The sequence below is a fragment of the Megascapheus bottae genome, chromosome 22, assembly GCF_031878675.1.
Source record: "Megascapheus bottae isolate mThoBot1 chromosome 22, mThoBot2.hap1, whole genome shotgun sequence".
Classification (NCBI taxonomy): Eukaryota; Metazoa; Chordata; class Mammalia; order Rodentia; family Geomyidae; genus Megascapheus; species Megascapheus bottae.
The window spans coordinates 34,811,893-34,837,241 of record NC_143530.1 but is presented as its reverse complement, the minus strand read 5'-3'; the positions used below and the strand labels follow the sequence as shown (position 1 = coordinate 34,837,241).

Genomic DNA, 25,349 nt, shown 5'->3' with positions numbered 1-25,349 from the left:
ATTTCTAAGATCATACAAAAAAAAAATCTAAAGGCAACACCAAAATAAGGACATTGCCCAACTGATTTAATTATTTAATCTTGTTGTTCAGTTAAATGATAATTTTGACTGAGAGATGATGTTGAAGAGGAGGAGGAATCGCTCCACTGAAGTGCCTTATAATAGCTGCTGGGAATGAGTGATTATCTCTTTTGAGAAAAAACATAGTTGGCTTTGACAACCGTGGGGCAGGTGAAAAATGTCATCTGTAGAATTCAGAACCTGGCTTCTGGGAGGGTTTCAGGTGCTTGGCTGTCTTGTGTGTTTCCTATTGGCCTCCTCTTAGCAGGCCTGGTTTAAGTCTGCTCCAGGTTAAGTCCTAAAGAGACCACTGTTTGCTGTTAGTTGGTATGAAGGACAGAACCAGATGGAGCTCTGTGACTGGACTAGGTTGATTTGGGAGAGCTTAGGGGTTACCTCTCCCAGCTGGTTCCTTGGGCTTTGCTGAGGTTACTTTCACACAGGCATGTTTAGAAGGCAGCTCTGCCTGTCTAATTGTCTAGGGGCTGGAGCTGGTACAGCATTAGCAGAAAGAGCGCATGCTTCTGAGTATTTCCCCCAACCTCCCATGCAGGCCAGAGAACGATGCTTCTTTTCAGCCTACCTCATCCTTGCTTACTTTAGGGAAAGACAGTGAGGGCTAAACCATACTCAGCCTGGAGCCCCTTAGCATGCTGGAGCCAAATACCATCTACCTGCAAGGATTTTATTGGCTTTTCTCTGGTTCGAGCTCTTCTTTTGATTGCCCTTTGAATGAAGAATATACATGGATTACTTGTCATTAAGTATTATGGTAGCAGGAAAGAGAATTATAGGACAGTAACAGGCTGTGAGATCTAATCCTCACGGTCTCTGTTCCCAGGCAGACTTTTAGAATTGACAAATCACCTCCATTCTTTCTGACTGCTACCCAAGAATATCCAAGCAAGCACAAGGGGCAAGGCATTGTGGTCCAGTGTTTCACCAAATCATCTTAAAAATGAAGGAGAGGGCCGGGAGTTTGGCCTAGTGGTAGAGTGCTTGCCTAGCATGCATGAAGATCCAGGTTCGATTCCTCAGTACCACATACATAGAAAAAAGCTGGAAGTGGTGCTGAGGCTCAAGTGGTAGAGAAAGTCCAAGGACAGTGCTCAGGCCCTGAGCTCAAGCCCAGGACTGGCAAAAAAAAAAAAAAGAGCATCAGACACAAGTGGCACCCAAGTCTCACCAAAGGTGGAGATTATGGTGACAAAGGCCATCATAGTGGCCCATCCAGGGTGTTGGCCCTCTTCCTGGGTTAGCTCAGTACTCTAGGCGAATATTACATTCCCAGGTTGGTTGTCTCTGGGTTTCCCATGTACACAGTGAAGGCTGCTGAGACCATCCAAGAGCCAGGGCAGTGCTGAGCAAACACCAACTGCGTGTTGTCATGGCAACCCTGTCGCAGTCCTCAGAAGCACAAAGTCTCCAAGCAGACAGGATCCCCAAGAAAAGCCTTCTCACATGAAAAGCTGAGAGTGGCTTCAGAGCAGCTAGCTGCACACCAACCCCATCACTATACTTGCTCACCACAGCCTCATGGCAGCAGGCCCCACAGGGCCTGTGGAGAGGCAGGGAACATATGATAGGAATAAGAGGAGGAAGAAGGGCTGGGGTTTTTACCTCCCCTGTGACCAGAGGCTTCCCATGAGGCTTTGCCTACCTCTTGAAGGTTCCCTCACCTTCCCCCCCCCCCCCATAGTGCCCAGCAGGGGACCAAGCCTTTGACACAAGGGCCCTATTGTCATGAACATGTAGCTATAGTAATAGTCTGATCATCTTGGTTACTTGTTGAGCATAGAAGAGCTGGAGTTGCTGTCAGCAGAATCTGTGGATGTTCTTTAATACTGGTCATAGCTCTCTTACTGGACGGGAAGTGGCTGCAGGACAGGCTGCAGAAAGACTCCTATCAATTGCATAGGAGTTGTGACCACACTTCCTGATGACAGGGACACATAGAGCTGCTCTTCCACGCTGGTATCTGGTGCCTGTCACAGACTGGGCTGACACTGTGAGCCCAGGGCTCTGGCACTGGGAGGAGTCCTGGTGCCGCTGCAGCAGAGGCTATCAGGCCGCCTGTGACAGCTGCAGTCTCTGTAGTGTCACTCCACAGCGATGGAGGCAGGCCCACCACGGGGTGATGAGGTCTGGCCAGAGCCAGATGTTTTCACAACTATCTTCTTAGTCCAGAGTGGCCCTTTGCCTTCTCTTCCTCATTATCTCAGTTGTCCTGAGAAGCCACGACATTGTGTGTGTGTGTGTGCTTAGATGTCCACAGGATGCAGGGCTCTGCTGGTGAGAGATACAGACTTTCTCGGCTTGGATTGGGTTTGAACTGTGATCCTCAGATCTCACGTCTCCTGAATATCTAGGATTAAAGATGTGAGCTACTAGTGCCTGGTCTCCACGTAATTTTGTAGGAGTTGGAACTCTGAAAGTTTTTCCACTGTCATCTAGGAGTTCAGCTCCACTGAGCTATCTGAGGCAGATGTTGAAGGAGGAGATGGGAGAGCCAAAGAAGGGTTCTCAGTGTCAGTGTCACGAGTCAGGTCTCTATCTCTAACCTCCCTCCTCCTCCTCCTCTAATTCTTTTCTATCTTAAAGTGATTAGACCTGTGAGAAGGGGGTGGGGAGTGTCCCATGACACTGACCTGAGCTTTTCAATTATTTTCCATTTTCTCTCCAGAGTGATTAATGCTGTTTCTCTCCAGCTGTTGTTGCACTGGTTTACCAAGCAGTAGGCAGCTAAGGTCAGATAAACCAAACATAGGGTCGAAATCCCGGGCATTGTTAGAACCTGCGGCCTGGACTCCCAGAACATAGAATCCAGAGCAGCTTACTGTGCTTATCTGAAGCCAAGGCATGTTTCAGAATGTCAAATGTTAGCCTTGAACAAAAGAAACTCAGGGGTAGAGGCCAGGCCCTGGGACTTAAACAAAGATAAAGGTGTAGGCCTTTGTTTTTTTCTTGAAAAGTGATCAAGTTATTCCAAGATAAATGAGAATAGAAGTAAACAGAGCCCTTATTTCTGTGTGAACTAGGTGAGTCCTGAATCATCATCCATAAAAGAAACTGTTTACTAGAATAACAACACTAATAGAAAAACTACTTTCTCCTCTCAGTTAATGATGTTCTCCAGGAAAATTTGCCCCTCCTGAGATTTCCACAGGGAGGAAGAGCTTTTCTCACCCTTTTTATGTCGTATAGTTAAGTAAGCCAAGCAAGACCATCGGAACTACACCTGCTCTCAGAAGGAAAAAAAAAAAACAACTAACCTCTGCCAGCAACAATTGTATTCTGTTGTGTTGTGATCAGGCAGCTATATTTCTTGCAAGAATATGTCAGTTCACACACTCGACACGTGGAGGGCGATTGCTGCCTGGCAGAGTGGCTGGCCACGCTCTTCTCCCAGTGTGCAGTAGGGAAGGTCATTTCTCACATACCTTTGTTAGATCTGAGTTTTTCTGGGAGCCACGCCAAGTACTCCCAACCTCTGGGAGCTGACCCAAAAAGAGATTCTCTGTGAACTTCTGCTCCTTAGTTAGGCAATCTCCAGAAGTGGGTTGGGTGAGCATGGGGAGGGGCGTGGTGGAGTTGGAGTCACCCTATTTATTTCATCACCAAGCTATGGTAGACAAAGGGCTTGTGTGTTTGCAATTGTCTCCTGATGAAACCCAGTGACTCAGGAAAAGCCATCTGACCCAGTGCTGTTGTAATAGCTGATGCTCTTAGTTTCATTTGATCTCAGTTTTTCTCTCATGTAGCTATCTAGAACCTCAGAATGGGGCAGAAGGTTGTATTTACATACAAAAAAAAAAACCCAGTCTCTGTTTTGAAGAAGGTTTTGATTCTAAGATAAAGCTCTTTGAACTTGGCTATCCTGGACAACTTTCTTGGCCATGGTAACAGGGTTGGTTTCTCAAAGGCACTCTAAAAGACATTGGAAAAGGGCTTTATTTTTTATCATGCTCCTTTATTCTGAGTACTCAAACTAGACAAAGAGTGCTGTTCCTAAAGAGCCCAGACCCAAAGCAACAGTGCACAAAGGGAGGTAGGAACAGAAAAGGACAAGAATATGTGGTCTCTACAGCTCAGTAGCTAGTAAAGGTGGCAGACACTTTGAAAGGAGCAGGGAGGAGAGAACTGGAGGCTAGGAAAAGCCAGATGGTAAGATCAGCTATTTTTCAGAGTATTCCTTCCTTCCAATGGATAAGTCTGAAGCATATACTTCCAGCTATCTATAATCTAAATCCCAAATCAGAGTTTCTCTCTTGAATAGCAGTGTTTTCTGGAAGCAGTCTGGATAACTCCCTGGCATCTGGGATCCAGGATCTTGTCTTGTTTGTTCTTGCCTACCTAGTTTCACAAGGCTTCTCCCCCTGTGGCAGTGTTTGCACAGGAAGAAAGAGGAGTGGAGAACTACACCATAGGTGACTTACATGGCACTAGCACTATTTTCCCATTGGCTAGAAGTTAGTCACATGGCCACCCATGATTGCAAGGGTAATTGGAAAATGTAGTTTCAATTTAAAAATGAGCCGTGCTGTTACTAGGAAAGAAGGGGAGAAGTGATCAAGGCAGGATAGACATCTCTGTGCTTGTTATCACCTGTGTGGTAAGAATTAGCCTAGTGGCAAAATCAAAGTAGCCACTTGGGCAGGACTGCCACTGAAGGTTTCCCAGTGTTCTACCATAAAACAGGTTAAGAACCATATATATATATATATATATATATATATATATATATATACACACACACACACACACACACACACATACACATACCACACACACACACACACACACACATATATATATATATATATATATTGCCCAATGGTCTAGGAGGTTATTTTCTTTTTTGTGTGTATTATTATTATTTTATTTTTTATCATTGAGGTAATTTTTATCATTGGGGATTATAGTTACATTCACCAGGTAGTAGGTATATTACTTCTCATACATTGATACCCCTTCTAGGAGGTTATTTTCTTAAACACCAATTCCAACTGGACCTAAATTTCTCTTTCTTTGCCAGAGAAGCTGAATTTGGAAGCTAAGGGTCAGTGAGCCATCCTGAGTCTTTATGTTTAAGATCAAATAAGGATATGCAAAACATTCCTGGAAGCATGGATTAAAACAAGTAGGATTCCTCCCACTTTCCCCCTAGCCCCACCCCTTCCTTTCTGTTTCCCTCTCTCTGTGTAGACTAGGATTCAGAAGTCCTCAGGTCTTCACAGGAGTTCTAGAAAAAGTATTTTCTGGAACCTTATTCTCTGATACGTGTGGCACTCTTTCAGGCTTAGTACAAAATGTCTTTCAAAGCGTTCGGGTAGGGACTGGAGGAGGAGAGGTGGTACAGAGAGCCCTTATGCAATGTGGTAAACAAGCAGCAAACGGGCGGTTCATTTTCCATTAGGCAGAGAGGCATTTTATTTCCCCTAGAAATGGGAGCAGACGTGAAAGCAATTAGTGTTAGTGGGTTTACAGTGACATCCTTAGAGCCAGCAAAATCCTAGAGCCAGATGTCTGTACTTTACTGCTTCCTTGTTCAGAGAACAGTCAGGAGTTTTTTTTCCACCCCTGCCCATTCCACCTCCTGCCAAAAAGCCCAAAATATCATAGTTGGGAGAAGAGACTATTCCCTGAATAGTGGAGATCTGTTCTCTAGAAGGAGAGTATGCTGCCTCTGAAGTTGGGAAAGAAGGCCAGACATGACAAATAGCCCCTTTGCTATTCCTCATAACCTTCCCAGCCCCAGAACCTCCAGACCACTGAGGAGTTAGAGATTGCAGTGTTAATTAGAAATGACAAACTCAATACCAATGCTAACCTCTCTCCCTTCTCCCTCTACTCACAAATCCTGGGAAAAGTAGAGGGGAGATGACAGTATATATAGAAGCCCTGAACACCACCCTTTCCTCTACTTCTACCTCAGAGTCTGTGGCACTGTGTACTCCATCTCATGTTTTCCTTTGGTTACCACCAGAAGACTAAAACCCTGAAAATCCACTGCTCACATATTTTCCAATGCACAGGTTTTGTTTCCCACGCAACTTCAGGTCTTCCTTCAAGACCTTGTGTTGTCTGATGAGTCACTGGTTGTACCCTGTGCCATGTAGCTGGGAACCACATGTGGCTACTAGGCACGTGAGGCTGTCCACTGTAAGAAAGTGGGAATGGATTTCCAAGATGTGGTTTGAACAACACATGTGAAATATCTCAGATGTCGTTGACTGATGAGGGGTTCGTAAATGTTCACATGTACTGGATTGAAGATAATGTGTTGTATAAAACATACTCCCTCTGTTCCTTTCAGGATAGATCGGGCCTCCCATTTGGCAGAACTGAGGTTGAAGCCCACATATTGTGGAAGCCACAGTCCTACTCTCAAGGCTTTAAAACTTCTTCATATATATGATTCCATCTGATCTTTAGCAAATACTTTACGAAAGGCAGCATGCTGGACAAGTCGCCCCATCTTACTGGCTGGCTGCAGTTCTCCTTAATTTTAAGGATGTGACTATCCAGTGAGGCCATGACCTTGTAACTTCCTAATAACAACAAGCTGGAAGCTTCCAGAAAAAAAAACCCATCCCTTTACCTTTCTTAGCCTTGTAGAAGTTTATGACTTCTGCGATCTCAGCTCATGCTGACCTCTCTCTCTCTCTCTCTCTCTCTCTCTCTTTCTCCCTCCCTCCCTCCCTCTCTCCCTCTCTCCCTCTCTCCCTCTCTCTCTCTCTCCTTCTCTCCTTCTCTCCTTCTCTCCTTCCCTCCTTCTCTCCCTCCCTCCCTCCCTCCCTCCCTCCCTCCCTCCCTCCCTCCCTCTCTCTCTCTCTCTCTCTCTCTCTCTCTCTCTCTCTCTCTCTCTCTCTCTCTATTTGTTGTTGGTTGTAGGGTTTGACCTCTGGGCCTGGGTGTTGTCCCTGAGCTCTTCAGCTCAAGGTTACTACCCTACCCATGAGCCCACAGAGCCACTTCCAGTTTTCTAGTGGTTAATTGTAAAGAAGAGTCTCTCAGTGTTTAGTGCCTGGGTTGGCTTTGAACCGAGATCCTTAGATCTCAGCCTCCTGATGAGCTAAGATTATAGGCATGAACCACCACGCCCAACTTGACCTTTTTCTTTCTTGATGACGTCTGCTGTTACCCTTTCTGATCTCTTGCCTTGTGTTATAAGGAGCAGTATGATGACATCAGGCCACCAGGGCAATCCAGGATAATCCTCCCTTGTCATCCTTCATTTAATCCCCAAATCTCTTTGGCCATCACCCAAGCAAAGAGAACACTCACAGGGGCTGCAAATCGCAGATGGCAGACAGGGGATGTGAGGTTTTCCTACACACTCTGAAGTTTTGCTAGAATAAATGAACAGAGATTGATTGGAGAAAAGCCAAGCATTTATTATGTACACAGAGGTAATCACATAGTATCGTTTTAGTTATCAGCTCAGCATTATTGAAAAAACTTACAAACCCTTTTCTACAAGGGGAGAGAGTGGGAGACATGAACCATTGTTCGAGGAACAGTAACCGGTTTTCAGGGGGGCTCAGTGGGCTTGGAGGACATGCAGAGGCCTAGGACAAACTGGCTTGCAGAGGGGTGGATAGATTGTAATTGATCCTCTGTGGGACCAAGCTGGAGGGTACTGAGGTGTGTCAGGTCTTTCCAGGTGCTTGGGCCATCTGCAGAGCAGTTTCTTCCATGTGAGTTGAGAATTCTCTTTAGGTTTTTATTATTATTATTACTATTTTAAGTGGTTGTATAAAGGGGCTTCATCAAATAAATCAGTTAAAAGTACAATGCATCTTGACCCTGTCACCTCTTTTCTAGTTCTTGCCCCCCCCCATTTTTTCTTGATGGTACTACAAGTTGAACTCAGAGACTTGTGCTTGCTAAGCAGCCAAGATACCACTTGAGCTATTTTTTTTTTAACGAGCTATTTTTTTTTCCATATACAGTGTGAGGTTTTATTCCAGCCTGGACACAGACTTACTCAGGCTTCCTGCATTGCTGGATGGAAGGCATGCACTATGTCCCACCCATTGTGTTCTCTTCTGGTCTCTAGGTAGACAAAGGAACTTTGTGGGAATCGAAAGAGGAGAGGTAAAGGGAATCAGAGGACCCTTGATTCTTAGGCAAGCCCTAACAAGAGTCAGAGTCTTTGTCACTATGGTGCTTTGGGTTCAGGTTCTTTTGGATGAACATGGGTATCCAGACCTGAGTTCAAATCCCAGAGCCCTTACCTCTGACACTGGAGATGGGAGCCTCTATTTCCTCATCTCTAAAATGGAGGCAGGTCAGGCACTGGTGGCTCAAACAGAGACTGATATCTGAAGGCTCTGGTTCAAAGCCAGCTCAGGAAGAAAAGTCTGTGACACTCTTATCACCAACTAACCAGCAAAAAGCCAGTCTGGAGGTATTGCTCCAATGATAGAGCACCAGCCTTGAGCAAGAACAACAACAAATGAGAGTGTGAGGCCTTTAGTTCCAGTACTTGAACTGGAAGGAAAGAAAGAAGGAAGGAAGAAAATGGAGGTAGAACTCTAAGTTTGGGGTAAAGTTAGAGAGGAGGTCTTGAACTGTGAGGCTGCCACCCAGTACAGAATACGTCCATAAATGCTGGCTTGATGAAGAGCTTTGCTTCCTCTGCTTAGTTAGTGGTGGGCCTTCACAGGGGAACATACAGCTTCTTGGCTCCCAGATCCTAAAACCCACTGCTGTGGACTAGGAAAGGGCAGGTGATGCTGCCATATTGAGATGGTATTCCTGCATCCTGGCTGCCCCTCATCCAGGCAGTGCACAAGCCCCTGAAGGCTTAAGAGGGCCTGATACTTGGGATGGGGAATCCCTTGGAGTGAGGAGTCTATAGAGGGAGGATAGGGAGGAAGGCCTTGGTTGCCCTTGCTTATGGCTGGGAACACACTCTGATGGAGTCCAGAGGGCTGTGACATTTATACATTTGTTCAGATGTTTGTTCAGTGGGAACAGGGACTGGAGAGGTTGTGATGGCTCTAAGTTTTTTAACCTCAAATGGAAGGTGCTCACCTTTATGGGAGCCCTGGCTAGCTGAGCACTTCCCATAAATTCTCTTTTGTCCTCAGGATTTTATTTTATCATCTTCTATGGAGGAAGCTGGAGCCCTGAAAGGGAACTCCCTTATCTGAGCTTGCCTAGCTAGGAAAGGGCAAGCCTAGCTTAGCTTCTGAGCCTACCTCCAAGACTCTGAAATGCTTGAATTCTTTGATAATAAGTAAATCTCTCAAGGAAGAAGGAAAAGGATCCCCCCCCCCCCCAATTCAGGCAAGCCCATGCTATGCGTTTTATCTGGTGGTTTACAGGCTTTTACTGCAGGTCCTGGGGTTTTGGGAGAGGGCAGTGCCACAGGCCACAGCTGTCCCCATCATTGCATCATCATTTGCTTTCTAATCTGTCCTGACTCCCTTCTGAAGCAGGCATTGTCTTACTCCATTTTGCGTTGCTATGGCAAAATGCTCGGGACCTGACAATAAATAGAGAACAGAGGTTTACTTGGATGGTGAGTTTTATGAAAGAGGTTATACATATTTTCGGGCAAAATGAAGCAGAATTTCACCACTCTGCCCAGAATGGCATGCATCTGAAATCTTCTGAGTCCTGGAACTCTCCATTTAATATTTTGGGGTATGATAAATAGACAAGTGACTGAAACCATGGCAAGTGAAACTGTGCCTCAGCAGGGACTGCTGTATTTGTCATCACCAGACTTGAGAGGAGGAGAGAAGACAGTCTTGGGACAGCACCTGTTCCTCCATCCTAGATGGAGAGTCTTGTTGGACTACCTCTGTAGGGCTGCAGGGTCTCCTTACCTATGTGGTAGCTTGCATGTGCATGTCTCCCCACATCCAGGTTTAAAAAAAATTAGTTCTGCTGGGGTCTGATGAACTATTTTGCCTAAGTTGACCTTGAATTGCAATCCTCCATCTCAGCTAGGGCTACAGGTAAACTGTCACACCTGGCTGAAGTTAACATTCTAATATGCCCACTTGACAGCTGAAGAAACTAAAAGTCCAAACGCATGATAAACCTTTGAGACTTAGCCCTTAGCTTGGCTCCCTTTACCTGTGTCCTTCATCAGTGTTCTCTATTAACGTGTTTCTGGCACCATCCAGAACTTCCAGCTCAGGTGATTGTTATTCAAGTCCATCTGTCTTCTATTACCTTCAAAGACACACACACACACACACACACACACACACACACACACACACACGCAAAAAAAACCAAACCAACCAAAAAATATTCGCCATCTTTTGTGCAATAACCCTTCATGTCCTTGAAAATAATATTACTTGAGCTTTCTCCTCTCTGGCTTTGTTTTTGTCTTCCCCTCTTGGGTTAACTTCAAGCAACAAAGATGTATTGAGGGTTGTGATTATGCTGGGCTGTTGGAAGACATCATTTGTCAAAAGGCTCTCACTCTCAAGTTCATAATAGACAGCATTTATCCAGCACTTCCTATCCCAGGCACTGCGCTCAGTAGCTTACCTACATTGCTTCATCAAATGTCATAGCAGGCATGGCAGCCAAGGGCAGAGGAGGAAAGGAACCCCAGACTTGAATTCATCAGGGAGGGGATCCTGGAGGAGGTGGGACTTGGGTTGCATCGTGGAAAGGGGGTGAACTGGAGAGGTGGGGAGCAAAGGTACAGGGAGGGAGATCCTGTTTGAGCTTGAGGACTGAGCAGGGAAATCAGGTCAGTGTGGGAAAGTCTCAAATATGATATGGGAGGCAATGGTGAAGATTAAGTTTCTATACAGGAGGGGTGTGTGTGTGTGTGTGTGAGTGAGAGACAGAGACAGAGACAGAGATTAATGGCTCAGTGTGTATGTTTGATTAATGGACCTCAAGAGAAATGACTGCCAATTAGCATAGCCAAAGCCCTTCTATTTGAATTTGGAACGAAGTGTTTGCATGTCCAGGTGCTACTTCCTGCTCTCAGTTGATTCATGGGCCTTGTAATATTTCTCAGTAAGAACAGCTTTTAAGCACCAGTTACAAGAACAGGTGTTTGTATATGCCTTGCCATACTTTCCTCTTGCTTGGATGTACTGCGTCCTAAACCTCTCTCAGTGGGGTTATGTGGGCAGAGAGGAGTGCTTGTGTTGAAAGCCACCAGGAAAAGCCACAGAACAAATCACGTTTGAGAGGAGACTTGTGAGGAGCTGAGGCTCATTGGTGAAAGAGCAGACTATGGCTAAGAAGAGCAGGCTCTGCCAACTGCCTGGGTGAAAAATGTTTCTATTGACTCTAACACGGTATAGCCTTGTCAGTGTTTCTCTGCACTGGCCTGGGTGCTACATAGGATCAGCTCTGCAAGCAGCTGCTTTTGTCTGTTCCTTCATTGTGTGCTAAACCAGTACACCATGCAAAGCACCTTAGTTCTGTTTGCAATGCACAAGAAGGGAGCTTTGGGTCTGGCTATCAGGAAGCTGTCTGACATCCCCTGTCACATTCCTTTAGAGCCTGGGGACAAAAACAGAGGGCCAAGGCCTGTGAACTGTAGTTTGAAGCAATATGAAGCATGAGTCTTACAAGCTGGTCTTGGGGGGGAAGAGCAGGGAAGGAAATGTAAAGGGGGGGCTACACATTGCTGAGCAGTTTTTCTGTGGAGAGGGAAAGAGAGAGGGAGAAGGAGAAGGAGGGGAGGAAGGAAGGGAGAGGAAGAGGAAGGGATTTTTTTTGCTCAAGGCTGGCACTCTGCCACTTGAGTCACTGTTCCATTTCTGGCGTTTTGCTGGTTAATTGGATATAAGAGTCACAGACTAGTCTGTCTATGCCGGTTTTGAACTGCAATCCTCAGTTCTCAGCCTCCTATGTAGCTAGGATCACAGACACGAGCCACCACTCCCTGACAACCTTTTGTTTTAATAAGACAAACCGGTAGACTTTCCTCTTTATAAGTTAGCTCAGGTGCTTGTTATTGTAACAGAAAGCCAACACCCAGTAGCTTGACCCCCTCATTTACTCTGGAAGTGCTTTAACTTTTATCCAGTGTGTTTTTATAGAATGGAAGCCCTTGAAGCAAGGGGGTACCTTTGTTCCAGGCACTATTTTTTTTCACCTATGTCTCATCTGCATTATTCTAGTCAATGCTTATATTTTTTTATTCTCTGAATAGAAATTAACCACTACAAATCTCACTCCATTCAATAAACTAAGGTCAAATTAGCCAGTTCTTCTCATGAAGCCCCTGTCTGGCTTTTCTTAATGCCCTGGGAAAGCCAAATAGTACTACTGCTACCAATAGTAATAACAATAGCAATTTCCTTCTGTCTCTGAGTTCTCTTTGGAACCTACATTCCCAGTCTCCTAGCTGCAGCCCAGAGGGACATTCACTATTCTTGATATAGGTCCCATGGCCTTTAACGGAGATTTTTACCACCATCATCTCTTGCCAGTGTCAAAGGACTGTGCTGTTAACTTCACGGTTTTTTGTGGCACTTTTAGACTGCTGATCTCATCTTCAGCTAATTAGAATGAGAGCCTGTGAGAGTAGCTGGCTGTGTGGAATTTCTCTAGCTATCCTATCTTGAGGTCACATATCGAGGATTGGCACATACCCAAGATGAGACCATGAACCTTGCTCCCAGCCTATACCTTCTCTCTTCTCTCCCTCACCCCTCCTCCCATTGGGTGGCAGCAGTTGCTAAGCAACCAGGTTATCTGTATCTGTGCTTGTTGGGTCAGTGGATGCAGAAGACAGACCTATAAAGTCTATTAGAGTGGGGTTTGTGTGTGTGTGTGTGTGTGGTATGTGTGTGCATGCGCGCACATATGCACATGTACCAATACTGGGGCTAAAACTCAGAGCCTATGTGTTGTCCCATTTCAACCATAGCTCCACTTCCAGCTTTTTGGTCATTAATTGATAAGAGTCTCATGGACTTTTCCTGTCCTCACTGGCTTCAAACCATGATCCTCAGCTCTTAACCTCCTGAGTAGCTAGGATTATGGTGAGAGTCATTGGTGTTTGGCCTCCATCCTCTGTTTTTGAGGTTCTGGGTTCTATTGCTGTCAAGGATGTAATTATTGCCAAGTGATCCTGGGCCCAAGGAGGATTGTGCCATAGACATATCAAACCATTGGGTGCAACCAAAAGTGAGTTGCTGAGCTCTCTTTATGAACAGCTAAAAAGTGTACAGCTAAATGCTCAGGCAACCCTTGACCAAGCTGGTCTCTCTGTGGTCACCCAGGCCAGCTAGTAGTGCCATCAGAACTTCTCCAGGCGTGGGGGTGGCTAATGTGCTGGGGGTGGGTGCGTGGGGAAACAGAACTGGTGTCTGCAGCTCTCATGTGGTTTTTCATTCATGACAGTCCCTGGGACTCAGCTGGGGTCCCAACAGAGAACATTCCAGGTTCTTTTTAAAATCTGCTACATTTCAGCAGTGACTTGGTTGTTGACCTAGGTGGTTTTTCTTGAAGTGCAACTTCCCATACACTGTGCATTTCATGTTCTCAGCCATTGGTTTTAGGAAGCCAACAGGGCCAGACCTCAGCTCCCACTCACACATGCTTTCTAGGCAGGCCAGAACCAGTTAGCTTTCCAGTCTGTACAGTCACCAACCCTGTGCTGTCACACAGCTCCCTGCCACCTACTTCTTTAGAATTATTGTGGCTCTGAGAGTTAACATGGATTCATTTATTTGGATCTGATACCAAGCACACATTTCTGAGCCAATGTCTTGTCATCTTCTAAGCTCAAGTGTTATTATTCTAGCTTTTAGCTATTTATGGGGCAGGTCTCTGAGCTTGCAAAATTGCTCACATTCCCTTAGCCTCCATTTTTCTTCCCTGTCCAGTCATGCTAGATCTTATTAATAAGCCTCTAGTGTCTCTTCTGTGCCCAATTCAGCCTTCCACAAAGGGATCTGGAAAACTTGGAAGCCTGTGCCACCTACCAGAGTAGTATTTTAATTGCCAACCACAGAAACTACAAGGCTGAGTTTTGTAGAATGGAATTTTGGGAAAGGACATTAGTTCACAGATGTGGTACAGGGAAGACTGGGAACGTAAGTTTGGAAAACAAAGGGAATGAAGAAAGCACTGGAAACTGGAATGGACAGTGCCAGTGTTCCCAACAACCCTTTCCTGGGTGGATGGACTCCATTGCTGGCCCTGGCTGAGCAGGGGAGCCAGCCCTAGGCATCCCCTGCCACCATAGCAGGGTCAGAACCTAGCCATTGCTGTCCCCACAGCATAGATCTGCTCCCTCTTCCCTCCTTGTTTAAAATCTCACAAACCAGATGTATGTGCATGTCTGCACTCAAACGGCTTCTGGGACAGCAAGCAACTGACTTGGTTCCAACTGTGGGAAGTTATGCCTCCCACCAAAACTTGCTTATGAGAACCTTCCCAGCATGGTAGGCTCAGACTCAGAGGCTAGAAAGCGTCTTCAAATGACCAATCTCTGCTACCCCTTGGTCCCTCCCGGCACTCCTCCCAACACACGCTGCCACCCAGTTATTACACTGAGTTACCTGTCCGTTTGCAGCTGTGGTCACCTTGCCGCCCCTTCCCAAGTGAGGTCATAGACTTGGGATGGCATCGGCAATGGTGGTGGGATAGGAGTGGAGGTGAAAGCACTGGGAATTTATGTTAATAAGGATCATCACTGTCCCAAGTGGAAGCTGGTCTGGTTCCCCGGGGGGCTGTGGGAGGGGCTTCTCTCTGCTCTAATCGTGTATAAGTGGAAAGATGTAAACCAGGTTCTCACAGCTGGTTCTTGAGTTCCGGTCCCCTCTGGCTGAAGGAGGAGCCATTGGCTCTTTGTGGGACAGCAGGGAGCCAGGGGCAGGTTTTGTTCCCCTGAGCTCCTGGGTTACTGGGCTGCCCTGGGTGGAGTGAGAATGAGCCACAGTGGTTCCTTACAGTCCCCTGCTTTGTGGGAGTGTTGGTGTGGCAAGCCCACTGCCTCTTGGTTCCTTCAGCCAGGCTGGGTGGTGCTTGCTTGTCACAGGCTGGAGTCCTCAGAGGACTTCCTGTGTTCAGCAGTGAAAACTACGTTCCCACAAGGCCAGCTTGGCTTTCCCAGCCACTGTCCTCCCTGATAAGCATCTTTCAGTTGCATCACATCTCGATGTACCAGAGCAACTAGATAGCCACTCTACCCCTACTTCGTGCCTCTGCCCCTCCCTAACACAAGCCGGTGGCCTAGGGGAACCTAAGGGCTCTGGCTTTGTTATAGCAAGCCTTCCCTTGTAGTACTGATGGATCTTGGAGAATGGATTTTTCTGTCTATTAAAGAATTAAAAGGCGGGAAGTGTTTAAGGTAAGCATAGTAAGTTTATTTGAAAGCGAGTGGAGAGAAGCCTTGGAAGGAAGCAGCAAAGCCCTCCATCCTGAGAAGGGCCCCCAAGATAAGCCCAATGGGGTCTTCTTGGGAGGTGGTGACTATAGTATGGGGCTCTTCCCATACCTCCTCCTGGGTTTTGTGCTGATTGTTTCATGGCTTGCCTGGTTCTCTTCCTGCCCTGTGCTGTACCTGCTCCTGCTGTCTAGAAGAAACCAGGCGAGGACACAATCACCTTGGTAACACAGAGACTAATAATAGGGTTGAAAACCCTGGAGTACCTCATTGAGGCACTCTTTTTGATGGAGTTAAAATACAAAACCATGGAAAGAGCTGGAAAGAAAGGGAGGTTTGAAGAGAATGCAGACACAAGTCACAGACCTTGCACTAGCAGGACCTGGAGACGGACTCCTTTCTGGAGGATGGGGTTTTGATTTCTGGAGTTCTGGAAAAGTGATGCAAAAGAGCAGGCTCTGTCTTAATCCATTCTAAGATGACCCCTACACACACACACACACACCCCTTCCCAACTCACGTGTCATTCCTGTGACTAATTTTAGGCAAAAAGGAGACTACCTGGCCTGACCTGAGCTAATCTTGGGAGCTCTGCAGTGGTGGCAGGAGTGAGGAGTTTTTAGGATCTGTGATTGGCTTAAGAATGCAGCACATCCGTATATACTAAGTGGAACATGAACTATAACTCTTGGGCAGGGGGCCAAGTGGAGATATTGAGGGAAAGCAGAAGAAAGGATGACATTGTCCAAAAAGCAGTGTACTTGTTATCTGACTTGTGAAGCAGTAAGTCCTCTATACAATACCTTAATAATAACTAAGATTTTATTTTTTTTAAATGCAAGGTACATAGCATTCAGGGATGCCAGCTGGCATGGTTGGTGAAGAGGTGAGGGCTTCATTTATCCAAACACATTGCACTGAATTTAGCTGGTAACCATGACCCTCCTTACCTACCTCTTGGGAAATGTCCATTTCTTTTCTCCCAGGCAACCAAGCTGATAGCCCTGCTATTCCTTCCTTTTGCTAAGTGGGTGGATTGGGAATGGAATTGTAGTCCCAAATAGTATTCTCACACCTAGCTCTAGCATTCCATTTCCTTTTAAGTAGCTGGGTCCTTCTGAGTTGTCTTTGGTGGACTAATGGGTCAGTACGGCACCCTTCGTCCATTCTTTACAAGAGATTCCGACTTCTATGGGGGAAAGTTGTGAGCATGGCTTTGAATCTGGCCTCTGGAGTGAAGTGGTCTTAGCCTCTCCACACCAGATGTAGTTGTACTGGAGAGATGGAGGGTGATGAGTTTGACACCAGACTGGGGCAAAGTTAGCATGAGACCCAACTTAAAGAGCAAGACACAACTAAAGAGGTAGGGTGCTTGCCCAGCATGTTCAAGGCCCTGAGTTCAACTCCAGTACCTTTCCTCCTCCCCCAAATTAAAAACCACGGCATCCTTTGGCTATTTGAGAGTGCTGTGGCCTGCTCCCCATGGGGTTGAGCCCTTTCCTGCCTGGTAGGTGCCATAGGTAGAGTGGGGGGAAAGAGGAATAGGGAGGTGAACTAGAAGAGCCCTTCACCTCTATTCTAGTTCCACTGCAAGTGCCATGGCTGTTGGCCTTGCCCACTTTCATCAGCTGTGACCTCTTTCAAAGCCTACTGCTGTGACAAAGGACACTGACCCAGTTCCATTTCAAGTTCAAAATGAGGGTAGAAACTGACATTCCTTTGGGACATGGGATGGTACCAGCTAAGCCTGAGGCCCCCACCCCCAGTGCCCTGGTTTCTGCTCTCTCCTGAGTCCTCTGGCATCCTGCACTACATCCTGCCCTGTCACACAGTGTGTGGAGCTGGTAGGAATGAGAGCAAGAAGCCCTGGGTGACACAAGAGAATCTAGCCAGCCTTAGGACAGAATCATTGGAGGGAGGAAGAACAGAAAGTTGAAACCAGGCAGGCGCAGAAGTGAGATGATCTGAGTTCAAGGTCCAGTTTGGTTTCTCGTTGAGGAACCAGGGAACATTGTTTATCTTCTCCAAGGACTATGGGAATAGTATTGGTGTCTGCCAGATGGGATAATATAAACAAAAAAGGGGGGACATTGTCTATAAGTGCTAAGCCCCTATGCAGGACATGGCTGCATTGGAAGGATTAGTTACTCTTTGAAGTTGTCAATAATAACTGCTTTTGACTTGGGGACATTTCTTTGTCAGGTGATGTGGGGAATGAAGATCTGGCTTCATCTCTAGTTTTCTTGAGGCACAGCCCTGTCCACCATTGCAGTACCCTTCAAGAGATGAGATGGGAGAGCTGAGACCTTTATTCAGGTTGCAGTATGGTGAGGTTACAAAAAACAAAACAAAACTTGTGTTTCAAGTTTGAACTCCCGTCTACTTAACCTCTCTTGAGCCCTGGTCTTTTAAGATTTTAATGAATCCGCCTCTGAGACAATTGCACCACAAGATATACACAGATCTTTTTTAATGGTTAATTATTTTGATACAGGTGATATACAGAGATGTTATAGTTTTGTAAGTCAGGTAACGAGCACATATCTTTGGGACAGTACTGTCATCCTTTCCTTCACTCTATACATAAGATTATCAGAGTTCAGCTTAAATACCTTGTTTTGGATCATATTTAAAAATTTTTAAATGGGACATCATCTAACATCTGAATAGGTAAACTCCTACATCTGCTTCAGAACCCAGCTGAGGTATCACCTCTACGTCAGAGGTAACAGTCATTTCCATAGTCTCTCTGATTGGTTATCTTCTTAATTTGCATGGTTGCCGAGGTGCTCCCTCTCTTAGATTTGTGTGCTGCAATCGCTCACATCTTGGTTGCTCTCTTTTCCTAAACTAGCTCCTCATTTTCCTCACTTGTTTGTTGGTCCTTTGCCCATGAGGTCGAAAGGACAGTGTGTAATAAAGGTAAAGACCTTTCTGCTTGAGATGTAGGGCTAGAGAGAAGCTACTCAGCAGCCCTTCCCATCAGATGTGGCCTCTTTCAGGGTCTTTGGTTGAGACTCAAGTCTCAATAATTTGCCTTGGCTAGCTTCAAACTTCAAACCTTCCATCTCCATGTTCTGCATACTGGAATGACGGGGGGGGGGGGGGTTCACTCCCAGAGCCAACTTCTGCCAAGGAGCAAGGACCCTGCCATGGGGGCAGCCTTTGCCCTGTCCGTCTCCTAGGACTCCCTACCGCAGCCCCCTGAGGAAGTGGGAGGCACATAGCTCTCATTTCCTGTCTGTGACTGCCTGGCTCCCACTTCTTCTCTTCCTCCACCCTTACATACCTCCTCTCAGCTCCCCATCTCTCCTTTCCCTCCCACTTCTACCTCATCTCCTTCCCTGCCCCTCATCCCAGGCTCACTTTCTCCCTCCCATCCCTCCCTCTTTCTCTCCTTCCTTTCCCTCTCCCAGCTCCTCCTCCCCCTTCTTTCCTTCCCCTCATCTCTCCTCTCCCCCTCTGCCTCAACCCTCCCATCTCCCTCCTCCCTTTCTTGTTCCTATCCCTATCTTCTTCCTTTTCCCTCCCTTCTCTAACTCTCCCCTCTCATTCCTCTCTTCTCTCCCTGTCTTCTCTCCAACTCTCCCCTACACCTCCTTTCTCTCCCCTACTCCCTCTCCCCCTCCTGTCTCCAACCTCTTCTCCCCCATCTCCTTCCTCTCTCTCTTCTTCTCTCACCCCTTCCTCTCTCTCTCCTCCTCCTCCCTCTACTTTCCCCTCCCCTTCCAGTCCCTTCCCCTTCCTCCTCCACCCTTCATCTACCCCTCCCCATCTCCTTCCTCAACCCTCCTCCCTCTCCCCTCTCTTCTTGTCCCTTCCCCTTCCTTTCACTTTCCTCTTCCTATTTCTCTCCCCTCATTCCTCCTCTCCCCCTCTGCCTCAGCCTTCCTCCCTCTCACATCTCCTTCCTCTACTCTCCCCTCCCTAACTCTTCTCTCTCTCCTCCCATTCCTCTCCTCCTCCCCTCCCTTTTTCATTTCCCTCTGCCATCTCCTTCCTCTCCTCCTCATCTCCTACACCCTTCATCTCCTACTCCCCTCCTCCCCTCCCTTTTTCATTTCCCTCTGCCATCTCCTTCCTCTCCTACTCATCTCCTCCACCCTTCATCTCCCACTCCCCTCCTCCCCTTCCTCTCCCCTGTATCGTCATGGCTCATTTCATACTCCGATCCTTAGACCTCTCTCTGCCTCCTGAGTAGGTAGGATTACAAGGCTGAGTGCTGGCTGCTGGCACACTGTGTATATTTCAGTAAACACTGCCTGCATCAAAACAGCCGGATTTCCTCCACATTTGCATTGAGAAGGACTCTTTTCTATTGTGAAAGCACCACTTATCTGTAAAATGGGGGTGGGGAGGCTATGGGAGGCTACCTATGGAAACCTATTCATGCAAGTTGAAGTCATCCGTTGTTAAACCGCTGGTGTCAGTTTGAAGACTAGTGACAGGGATGGGATGGATGCGCACACGCGCCTTGTGAGGATGTATGTGGGGTATTAGCAGGTAGGAAATGGATCCAGACCCCATTACCCATCCGGCCCAGGTATGGCTGCAGACCCAGTCCCCGGCAGCTGCAGGCACCGCCCCCCGTCAGTCACAGCTTCGCCCCCGGCAGCCGCAGACCCCGCCCCCGTTGGTCACGGCCCCGCCCCCCGGCGGTCACAGCCCCGCCCCCGGCAGCTGCAGGCACCGCCCCCCGTCGGTCACAGCCCCACCCCCGGCAGCCGCAGGCCCCGCCCCCCGGCGGTCACAGCCCCGCCCCCGGCAGCTGCAGGCCCCGCCCCCTTCGGTCACAGCCCCGCCCCCGGCAGCCGCAGGCCCCGCCCCCGGCGGTCACAGCTTTGCCCCCGGCAGCTGCAGGCCCCGCCCCCTTCGGTCACAGCCCCGCCCCCGGCAGCCGCAGGCCCCGCCCACTCCGCAGCACTCACCAAGCCGCTCTTGCTTCCCGCCCACAGGTATTGGCAAGAACGTCATCTGCGACCGCGCGGCCACGCCGCTGGACGCCTTCCGCATGATGTCGGCGGCGCACTACTACCCGAAGCTCATGAGCATCCTGGGCAACGTGCTGCGCTTCCTGCCCGCCTTCGTGCGCATGAAGCAGCTGATCGAGGAGGGCTACGTGGGCGAGCTGCTGGTGTGCGAGGTGCAGGTGCACGGCGGCAGCCTGCTGGGCAAGAAGTACAACTGGAGCTGCGACGACCTGATGGGCGGCGGCGGCCTGCACTCGGTGGGCACCTACATCATCGACCTGCTGACCTTCCTGACCGGCCAGAAGGCCGTCAAGGTGCACGGGCTGCTCAAGACCTTCGTCAAGCAGACGGACCACATCAAGGGCATCCGCCAGATCACCAGCGACGACTTCTGCACCTTCCAGATGGTGCTGGAGGGCGGCGTGTGCTGCACCGTCACCCTCAACTTCAACGTGCCCGGCGACTTCAAGCAGGACGTGACGGTGGTGGGCTCGGCCGGACGCCTGCTGGCGCTCGGCACCGACCTGTACGGCCAGCGCAACAGCGCCCCGGAGCAGGAGCTGCTGCTGCGCGACGCCACCGCCCTCAGCCGCTCCCGGCTGCCCGCCAAGGCCTTCAGCGACATCCCCGCGCCCTACCTGCTGGGCACCGTGAAGATGATGCAGGCCGTGCGCCAGGCCTTCCAGGACCAGGACGACCGGCGCACGTGGGACGGCCGGCCCCTCACCATGGCCGCCACCTTCGACGACTGCCTGTACGCGCTGTGCGTCGTGGACACCATCAAGAGGTCCAGCCAGACCGGCGAGTGGCAGAGCATCGCCGTCATGACCGAGGAGCCCGAGCTCAGCCCCGCCTATCTCATCAGCGAGGCCATGCGCCGCAGCAGGATGTCCCTCTACTGTTAACCTGGGGAGAAGTGGGGGGGACGTGGGGTCCCAGTAAAGGAAGTGTAGAGAGGAGGAGAAGGAGGGGGAGCGGCTGGATTATAAGCCCTCGGGAGGGGTGAATCCCCCGCATAGAAAAAACCCCAGTGGAGAGGGAGAGAGAGAGGTGGCTCAAGCCTGGAATACTAGCTACTCAGCACACTGGGATCTGAGGATCACGGGGAGATCCCGGTTCAAAGCCAGCTAGGAAGGTCCTATCTCCGGTTCATCACCAGAACACCTGGAAGAGAGCTGTGGCTAGAGCACCAGCCTCAAGTGTGTGAGGGGGGCGGGGAGGGGGAGGAGCTGAGCGACAGCACCCAGGCTCTGAGCCTAAGCCTCAGAATCCTCACACACACAAAGGGGAGGGCGGGCTGAGGACTCCCCCTCCCCCTCCCATACTGGGCTTTGCATGAGAGGAAGCCGGTTTAGCACCCTTTCCTTTTCTGGGCTTTACTGTGAGAAGCCAGGAGGGGCCGGATTCCCTCCCTACCTCATCCACCCACATATCTTGGATTCCCTTGCCAACCCAGTGGCCCTACCAGGTCAAGGCTCTGTGTCAGATGGCAGGCTCCCCTCACATGCCCACATAAGCTTGTTAGTCTAGGGAGAGGATGAACTAGTGAGAAAGTTCCAGGAAGAAGATTTTTGTTCTACTTGAAGTGTCTGCAGAGGAAAAATACTTGGTAGCAGAGTGTACAGCTTCCTGGATGGCCTTCGTCTAGGAAGCAAAACTGGGTGTAACAAGCTCCTAGCCCTTGACCCCGTGCCTTAGGGGAATGTCACTAATGGCAAAGGAAGGCTCACCAAAACAGGTGCAGGAGAAAGATAAGTTGTCCCTTTGGGCTTGTCAGAAATAGAAGAGCCGCCTTAGAGAAAGAGGAGATGGAGCCTGGCAGAGGTTCCATGCTGAAGTGTCAAGGTGGGCCTGCTCTGTGATTCAGGCAGCCCCAAGACACCCACATTCAGTATGGGCTTGACTGCAGAGTGCTGTGCTGCCCTGCAGGACTGGGGGACAGAGAATGCTCCTGAACAGAAGGGAAAATGAGTCCAGCCTCAGAATTGCTCTGTGCTCTCACATGCCCACTCTTGCCAAGATAGGGAAAGCTGTTCAGGAGTCTCAACCTGAAGCCTCTTCCATTAAGAATAGTTAAGACTCCTTCCTGCACATTGGTCTTAGCCTCCTGGGATTCTGATACCTGAAAGTTTTCGAATAGGTATTAAAGCAGAACAAAAGGATAACAAGAAACAAATTTTAATTTTATGAGCATGGGGGGTTAGAGCCCTCTGAACTCCCTCTGAGAGAATAAATGGAGCATAGAGGAAGCAAATGTTGTAGAAAGCATCTTGGGTTTGCTCCTTGTCTGTCTTGTCTCTTTTACTCTATTTTCAGAGCTTACACAGTGGAGCCAGCCAACCACAAGCTCACAGTTGGCCGAGCCAAAAGGGAACAGCCAGCCACATGCACACACACACACGCACACGCACACACACACACACACACACCATTTGTAAATGCTGCCATCAATTGCTGCTTAAATAATTTTGAAACATTCAAGTCGCTCTCGAAAGACCAGGTGTGTTTTTAAAATGGGGAAATTATTTTTGTTACCTAGCCTTTCAGCCCCCATAAGGCATGTACTTGTAAGGCTCGAGGTAGACCATTCCTTATGACTCTATCTAGCTTTAATTCAAAAATTCTTGGAAGTTCAAGCCAGTGTCTAGCCTGCAGCTGAGACTTAACATTTTCAAATATATCTGGCTGTAGAAAGGAAGAGCCCATTCCCCCAGGCTCAGAGTTAGGAAACGAATGGAAGTAGTCCAGCCGGGATCAGTACACTCAAGGCCCTGGCTAGAGCAGCAGCCATGAATCAAATACCAGGGGTGATGGTAGGTATTTTCTAGTACAAATAATTAGGAACTGATTTGCTGAAAATCACTACTTCCTGGTGTCCCATATTCTGATTGGTTGACACACTTTGTTTTATTCTAGAAATCCCACAAGATTGCCCTGAGGAATAAAGGGACCGAAAGACTCCATGGGGCCCACTCTTCTAAGTTATAATATATTCTTGGAGTCTGATTTTTATATTCTATTTAACCATGATACTTGAGTGTCTTTTTTCCCCTTCCAAAGGCCTCTGAGTTCTGTGATAAATATTCAGGATCTAAAACAAACAAAATGTGCATTTGAGGCCAGGGGATCTAGGATGAATATATATTCTGTAAAGGAAGCATGGGAAACTATCTTAGTAAGTATACTCAAACCTTATGGAAATGCATGTAGTAGGTAGATGTAGGCACAACAGGAAGACAAGAAGAGACTTGCTCAGTGGGTTTCTACCCTTGGCTGAGCATGCACTGTGAAGCTGAGATCTCAAGTTTCCAGCCAGATCTTATAGAAAGGACTTTGGTTTCATTCAGTCTAGTACCCTCAGAACTGGGTACTACCAGCAGAGCAAGGACTAAACCCCAGCAATAATAATCCAGCTCCTTCCTTCTTTAACATGTTTCAAGGGCCTGATATAATGTAGCTGGCATATTGAGGACTTCCCATCCTTTTTCCCCTTGCTTATCTTTTCCCCCAGCATGGTGTGGATGCCACTGGTTGTCTGTCCTAAAGTCCACATTCTCAGAAAGAATGTAGGTCAGGGCCTTTCCAGGTATTCACAAGTATTGGGAAATGTCCTGGGTTGTTTTGGACAGTTTAGTCTCTCCTGGAGAGCCTGTGGCCACCATCAGTTTCTCTAGGATTCTTGCCTCAATAGGATAGTTGGCTACTCCAATACTCCTAAGTTTCCTAGAAGCAAATGTCATGTCTGTTGTTTGCATACTCTAGGCACTATCTTGGCTCATTCTGAGACTTATCACAGAACACCTTAGAGTGCTTGGTTTGCTCATTCCCTTTTACACACGAGAAGCTTCCTTACCTGAAGTCCTCCCTCTAGTAAGCAGAAGTGGGCTCTGTTGAATCCCAAAACGGTCTTCAAAATACATGCTGTGCCCTACAGAAAAAGCATTGCCCCTAGAGCCCTGTAGAGAAATCAATTGCCCACAAAGCAACTGTGCATTGAGAGAACTGAGACCCACAGCTCCACTCAACCACAGAACCCATGGTTCCCCTTGGACAGGATGCCATCTTTGATGATGTTCTGCCAGGAAGATATTAGAGCTGTAAATAGTAGTCATCCCATTTTTCTTCTCCTTCCACAATGGAAATATCACTCGGCTCCTTTTCAAGTGGACTTCCTAAGTTGGGTTTTGATTGGCAGTTACCCTGAGAGTTATGGATTTTCAACACATGGTTGGCCAACTACTCAGAATTTGCTGGGGGTAGGTGGACAGGGAGGGAGATGCTGAGCACAACAGCATAGTAATTGGTCTTTCTCAGGGAGTGGGGCTTTTATGGTTTGTGACTGGAACTTGAGCTGTGCATTTGTACTGTCCTGCTCTTTTCCATACTCCCATCTTGTCTCATGGCTGCAGCTTTTGAACTTGACCTGGGATTATAAACTGGGTTTCTGATCGCCTTTCCTTTTGGTGGATATAGGAGATGAAATCAGCTAGTGATATTCTTGGGCAGAGTCAATCCAAAGTGACTTCAGAGTGTAAGATAGTCAAATCGATTCCTCTTCTGTCCCTGAGACAAGTGACATAGCCCTTGGCCACCTTGGTTTTCTGATTCTAAAGTGTTAACACTTCCTTACTCAGCACAAAGTTGATATTAGAATCCAGACCTAAATTAAATCCTCTGAGCTGTGGCATAAACTCAATTATGTCTTGAGTGTACTTAGAAAACTAGTTTAAATTTTTTCCCATTATAATGGGGAAACAGTGGTCTCTTTGTTTTCTTATGAGACATGAATGCAGATGTTCATCTTTGGAATTTGTGAAGCCCTACTCTACTTCTGTCCCCCTCCCTGTCCCATGTCTCCAAGTAAGACTTAGGTTTACACCTCTGACTCTACCCCATTGCCTAATTTCTTTGGCCATCAGAAGACCAGGAGTTTGCCGGGAAGAAGCCCTGACATTGAAGAGGCAGTTGGGAAAATAACT

General features: G+C 47.9%; 1 protein-coding gene across 1 annotated transcript in view; it reads left to right on the top strand.

The window, feature by feature from the left end:
• Gfod1 (Gfo/Idh/MocA-like oxidoreductase domain containing 1) overlaps positions 1 to 21,594 on the top strand; it is a 77,693-nt gene extending 56,099 nt beyond the window's left edge. Inside the window, exon 2 of the mRNA XM_090356494.1 lies at positions 20,356 to 21,594. Within this exon, the coding sequence (XP_090212620.1) occupies positions 20,356 to 21,275 (920 nt within the window). The 3' untranslated portion in view covers positions 21,276 to 21,594. The remainder of the gene's footprint in view (positions 1 to 20,355) is intronic.
• Positions 21,595 to 25,349: the final 3,755 nt, after the last annotated feature.